Source organism: Melospiza georgiana, chromosome 5 (assembly GCF_028018845.1).
Source record: "Melospiza georgiana isolate bMelGeo1 chromosome 5, bMelGeo1.pri, whole genome shotgun sequence".
Taxonomy (NCBI): Eukaryota; Metazoa; Chordata; class Aves; order Passeriformes; family Passerellidae; genus Melospiza; species Melospiza georgiana.
The window spans coordinates 33753213-33759509 of record NC_080434.1 but is presented as its reverse complement, the minus strand read 5'-3'; the positions used below and the strand labels follow the sequence as shown (position 1 = coordinate 33759509).

The following is a 6297-nucleotide window of genomic DNA, read 5'->3' as shown; positions in this document are numbered from 1 at the left end:
TTGAGACAAATGAAAAGTTTTTATTTGGTGTAAAGTCAGAAATACAACATCTTTAAAATGTTCATAAGTTAAATGAAGGCCACAGTAGTGGGATGTCAAATGGCATGGAGATGAAATAACTGCTGTATACACACTGATGGGTAAAATACCACTATCCAATGTACAATACAAACCATGATTTGAAAATGACCTTACACTGGAATTGCTGCAGCCTAACAAGCGCATGCTGTGTTCCCAGGTGACCTGCAGTGCACATGGAGGTGACAGTGGTGTGGCTTGAAAGCTACGGTGGCTGGAATGCAATGCAATCTTCATTTGTCAAGTGCTTGCTGGGATTTTTCTTCCTTTAATGCTCAAACTCTAGACTAGCCATGTGATCTACTCTACCTGCTAGCAATTCTTGGATTAATTTAGAGTTCCAGTAATGTGAGAAAGTAGTCCATAGAAGATGAGAATTAATTTTAGGTGTTGGCAAGGACCCCATGACACAAATGGTATCATTCACTTTTTATTCACTGGGTTTCTTGACCCAGACATTTAACCAGCCCTCAAGACTGTACTATTAGTGCTTTGTTTGCAGGTTTGCAGTCTTTTGACTTTGTTTAGTGTCTTTTGACACTGGTGAGCATTGTACAACCATTTTAAATGGGGAGAAATGGGCAACCTCACCTTTGGGAGGGGGGAACCTCACAATGTCAGCTTACACTTGAGACACAGCAGTACCTAGCTAAGAAACTTGGGATTTGAGAGGGATTTGTTATTCTATTACACTGACTCATTCACACCATGCTTGAGGGAGAACTAGAGGTTTCCTTTAAAAAGGTCAAGCAAAATGGCTTCATTACTGAAGCAGCAACTCAGCCCTAGCCAACACCCATAAGTAAGTCTGTAGGGCAAGATGAAACAGGTGCAACTAAGTACTGCTAAAATTTACGCAGTTGTTTGTATTTCAGCTTCTGCTCTCCCTTAATACTGACTGTGCTGGACATGCTGCTTCTGTGGGAAATGCTCAGACCCATCATCTGGGCTGAGCTCCCCTACAAAACCTAACAACATCCAAGACAGGAACAACCAGCACCTTGACACCAGAGCAGCAGAGTTTTGAAAGGCAAAATCCACCTTTGTTCCACTGCATCCTTGTGCTTTAGATGTTTTTGTGCAGTGCCTCAGGAAGCACTTTGCAAGTGTAGTTCTGAGGCGGGAAAACAGCTGCTCTGAGGCCTGAAGCAAAGACAAGTTTGGCACTGCAGGAGGACAGTAAAAGGCAGGAAGGAAAAGACTTTTTCTCAGTTCCTCACTGCACTGCTCACGAGCATGAGCAGCATTGCTGACCACCTCTTGCAAAGTTTATCACTTAGGTTTTTACTTAACTTTTCCTCACACAACAGAACTTCAGGAAGATCGTACATTGTGATGATGTGCCTGGGCATTCTTCAGGAAAATGGGAAAATAGCAATGGTTTCAGGCATACATATTACATCTGATACTGCATCAGTTTGGTATTGCCCTGAAAAGTTGCTTACCCTTGTGGCTCCTCTTACCTTCCCCCTTCCCAAAAACATCTGAGGTGTTTTTCTGTAAGTAAGCCCTGCAAACAATGTCATACTGTTCCTACTTCACAGAAATGCTTAACTGGTTTACAGGTTTTTGTTTTGTTTTCAGAACTGTGAACAGTACTATGCAGTAAACACATCTCAGGTGCAAAAAAGTGATGCAGTAAACTCTGAATATTTTTATCAAATGGGGTTTCAACACAATATTGTAACACAATATAGTCAAGAAATCTACCCTAAGACCTCAGAGTACCAACAGACCTTTGTTTAACCTGACAAACTAATCTTCTTTTTAACAAGATATGGTAATTTTTAAAACAAATACAAAAATTTTGTAATTATCTACACTACATTTGCACATTGCTTAATCTTAATACACAATCTTCTGTCTCCTGTTCATGATAATGCTCTTAATTCCATTTATTATCAAAGTCTATAATCTCTGAGGATCCAGTAAGCCACAAACTAAAGTAATTTAGCTTATGTAGCCTATACCAGTTAAAACAAAACAAAAAAACCAGCAGCAATACAATGACATAATCTGAGCCCACCCTTACTTCCTTTTGCTTTTTGTGTCAGTTGTTTGGAAAACACTAGATGCTGACATCAGATTTTCTATATACTGTCCAAGAACTTGGTTTTCTGATTTCAGTTTCAAGTTTTCTTCCTTAACAGCATCTACTCGTGCTGAGAGATCTGCGAAGGTGATATTATAAGAAAAATGTTAGACACTGTTGTGAACAATAATGAACATGTTCTATGGGCCTACATCACACTAGTTACACCTTTAATCCAGAAGGCATTACCAGAGGGTATTAAGTTATAAAACATTTTCCTATTCGTGTTTTACCTAAACACCATTTTCCTCTATTATTTTGTAGTATAGTATTTTGACCCACTTGTTAAACTGAATGCTAGTCTGTAAGCTGATTACTTTCCTGAATTTTTGAATTAAGCTATTGCAAACCAAATTACTTGGAAACAAGAGTTCAGGGATGAGCAGCCTCAGACATGTGTCTTCTAATAAGCACATTATTAGCTGCATCACCTGTTCTACTTGCTGTGTACTACCAACGTTGAGCAAATGTAATGTTGCATAAAGAGGAAGAACAAAACTATTTCCACGACCTTGGTTTTGTACCTTCAACTGCATTAAGTGATATACTTCTGGACACTGTGACTAAGGGCAGAGCAGTCAGGTTCTCTTCTTTTGCTTATTACTGTGTACTTGTAAAAAATCTGGTACATCAAGCTGCTAACCTTCGAGCGTGTGCTGCAGTTCCAAAACTTGATTAATAAGCCGTGTTTTCTCTTCTAATTCCACCTGATTCTCAGCCTCAACAGCTGCAATAAAGCATGAGAATTTTAGTGCAACCTGTGTCAACAGTTAGAAATTATACTAAACAGAATACCAATGAAGAGCAAGAACATTAAGAATTTATACCATCCATATCAGCGTTCATCATTGTGGCAGGGGCTCCTTCCACTTTTGAATAGCGTTTTCTTGAGCGGTACTCTGCTTAAAGAAAAAAAAATGGAGGCAGCAATTACTGGAATTTCCATTATATTTGAATTTTAGATGTATTTTTCTAATTCTGAAGAGTCAGTGCTTTAGCCTAGGGCAGAGCAACCTTTTTCACCATTCTTTAATTATTTTTCCTAGGCCTCACGCTGTACATCCCTACGGTTCGTTGAGTAACTATGCCTCTGTTTACAAAAATAACTGATCTAGATTACTGCAAAGCATGAAATGCCGCCGTTCCAATGATGTAATCGTCGCCCTCTCAGCTGGCATCATTGTGGAACGGGTTATTCTAGAGCGGCTATTCCCGAAGGCCGGAATGGCTCTGCGCTGTCCCCCCAACACCCCGGGCCGGTGCAGGGGCCTGCGACACGGGGCTGTTCGCCTCGGGGCCTGGCACCCCGCTCCCATCCCCGCCCGGAGCTGCGGGCCGGGGCCGCTGCGGGAACAGCAGCACCGCGGCCCGGGAGCGCCGGCCGGGGCCGGCGGCACTGCAGAGGGGCGGCCCCGCAGCACCGGCCGGCAGCCGCCCGGCCCCGCCCGCGCATCCCACCGTGCGCTCCCGGCCTGGCTCGGCACTCCCCGCGCTCGCTCCCTCCCTCCTTCCCTTCCTCCCGCCCCGCACCTGCCCCGCTGCCGCCGCCGCCTCCCGCGGGCTCTGCCCCGGCCCGGCCCGGCCCGCTCCGCGCTCCGCCGCCAACGCGCCTGCGCCGCGCACGGGGCGGAGCGGGAGCGCCATGGCCCTGCCCCTCCGGGCACGTCCCGCTGGGCGGCCCGTGAGAGCCAATGGTTCTGATCCATTCTTGCTGTGCTCATGGGCCGGCCGTGCCCCTCACGGCACATCCCGCTGGGCGGCCAGTGAGATCCAATGGTTCTGATCCATTCTTGCTGTGCTCATGGGCCGGCCGTGCCCCTCACGGCACATCCCTCTGGGCGGCCAGTGAGATCCAATGGTTCTGATCCATTCCTGCTGTGCATGTCATGGGCCGGCGGTGCCCCTCACGGGCTCCTGCGGCCGTGCCCCCTCCCGGCACGTCCCGCCGGGCAGCCAGTGAGATCCAATGGTTCTGATCTATTCCTTCCATTCCTTACGCCGCCAGTGTTCAGAGCAGCGGTCCTCAATGGCCGGTCGCTCTCCCTAGTGTTCCGAAGAGATTACGAAAAGGCATTTGTTCCCCGATGTGGAACCCCTCAGATTTAGGGGTTGGCAGAGCCTGAGGCAGGTCCGAGGAAGCAGCGCGTGTGTGGGTGCCGACAGCTCCCCGGTGCTGTATGTGGGCTCCGGGAGAAAGCAGCCTCCCGGACGGGCTGCAGCGGCTTTCCCTGCCGCATTCAGTCCCTGTACGCCCGGCCCAGCTGCTTCCACTCGGGCACGTCAGAAACCTTTCCACAGCAGGGTCCAGAGCAGGACACTTGTGGTTAGCTCCGTGCCGCTGGGTCTCACAGTCCTGAGATCACATCACACATCACCTCAGTGACTTCGCGGAGCTGCTCTCACCTAATGGCTCAGCAGCTCCCGAACAACACTCCTGTGTCATTGTTCTTTCCCTGGCTGGAATAACCCTCGCAGAATGTCACAGCGCAGTCTGTGAGCCACGGCAAAGCAATGGAAAACATTCATGACCTGAGCTAATTTTGGTGGCTTCACTGAAGGGACTGCACTGCATAACTTGTAGTACTATGTAGCTTGAACTGTATGTTGCATTTGAATATATTCATATTGTATCTGTAAATTGCAGTAATACATCTAGCTGTAAATAAATAATTCAGTGCTGTGCAGACACTCAGGAAGATAAAGGTATTTGGGAAGTGAGCCCTCTACTGTATTTTTAAACACACTTCAGAAAGTGTATATTTCTAACATCATCTGGCTGCCTCCACGCTGTTATTGGTCAATGACTTTTTTTAACCTTACAATCAGATAAATTCAGATTAGACTGAATGCTTTTCAAGGTCTGAAAATGTACTGCAATTAGAGTCTTGCTATCCATCTGTAGTGGAAAATGCACCCATTTCCAGTTCGATTAGCTGGTTTAGTTAAACATCTCTACAAAGGGCATTTTCAACACAGCAATTCCTCCTTATTTCTTGCAAGCAGTCTTCTCAGGTGGTGGGTGGGCTTTAGGAGCTTGTTGGAAAGTTTCCTTGATTGTTGTTTTTAAATGCCAGATTTAATGCTTGCACTGTTTCAATCTTGCTTGCTGCACTGGCAAACCTGGCAATCAACAGGTTCTCCTAATTCTTTCTAATGAGACAATCTTCAGCACTTGCATCAACAGGGGAAAAAATTATGGCCATATTCTCCAGGTGTGTACAAATGGAGGGAGACCCTGCTTACCTGGTAAAGGACGTGCTGTGCTTTTATACTGTAAGAGGGGGAAAAATATTGTGGGCTGATCTTGAGGAAATGCACCCCTCTGCTGCAGAAATTCCACTTTTCTTGCTGCATTACAGTTGCAGATTGTTGTCAGAACTGTCCCAAAATGAGCAAAATGGGGAAATCCTTGATGTTAAATTAGAGGACAGAATGGAAACCAGACATATTGGCTCCTGTGCTGCTGTAGCTAAAACAGTAGTAATTTCAAGAGCTGCTGGTTTACCTCCTGTTTCCTTTTTGGTATGTGTACCGTTGGGGTTCATTCTGCTTTGCCTGGCTGTGGTTTCTCACTGTAGTACTTTCTTTTGATTCTGAACTCTAAGCATGAGCACCAGGATGAGCACCTTTGCAGAAATCAGCCTCTGTGAGAGGTTTTTTTGGTTTTCCTACAGAGAAAGCTGTTGTTCTGAGCTCCCACATTGGCATTGCAGAGGGGTTATCAGCAGAGAACAGATGATGTGTCTGGTCTGCAGAGTGCTGTGGGTTATGAGGTTAGCTTTGAACGGTCCAGGGACCAAGAGGTTTGGATTGGTACTGCTGGGTGCAAATTCCACAGAGAGAATGCCTAGATCATCCTGTGCTCCCCTAAAAAGGCTGGCATTCCTAACACTTCTTCTGTATTCCAGGGCAAAGAAGGCAACTCCAGAATTCTAAATTTCCAGTGCACCACAACTTTTAAACAAACAAACACCAAAAAACATGCACACACTCAAAAACCCCAAAACACAAATGCAAAAATGCCCAAACCAAATAGATCACAAAATAAAGGTCCACAGCCCAAAGTATTCTTGTATGAGAAATCAACCAAGAAACCAGAAGCTTAATGTTATCATGATTTACCTACT

The 6297-nt window shown here is 45.8% G+C and overlaps 1 protein-coding gene across 2 annotated transcripts; it reads right to left on the bottom strand.

The window, feature by feature from the left end:
* Window positions 1-3767, bottom strand: SCOC (short coiled-coil protein). 2 transcript variants are annotated; one of them, XM_058024165.1, is made up of 4 exons: window positions 3701-3767; window positions 2998-3069; window positions 2814-2897; window positions 1-2249 (listed from the first exon to the last, which is right to left on the bottom strand). In XM_058024165.1, the coding sequence occupies exons 2-4, from the start codon at window positions 3017-3019 to the stop codon at window positions 2107-2109; spliced, it is 249 nt and encodes an 82-aa protein (XP_057880148.1). In that variant the 5' UTR covers window positions 3020-3069; window positions 3701-3767; the 3' UTR covers window positions 1-2106. The 2 variants fall into 2 exon arrangements, with proteins under 2 accessions (XP_057880148.1, XP_057880149.1); XM_058024166.1 differs by having other exon boundaries at window positions 2998-3072; window positions 3701-3757.
* Window positions 3768-6297: the final 2530 nt, after the last annotated feature.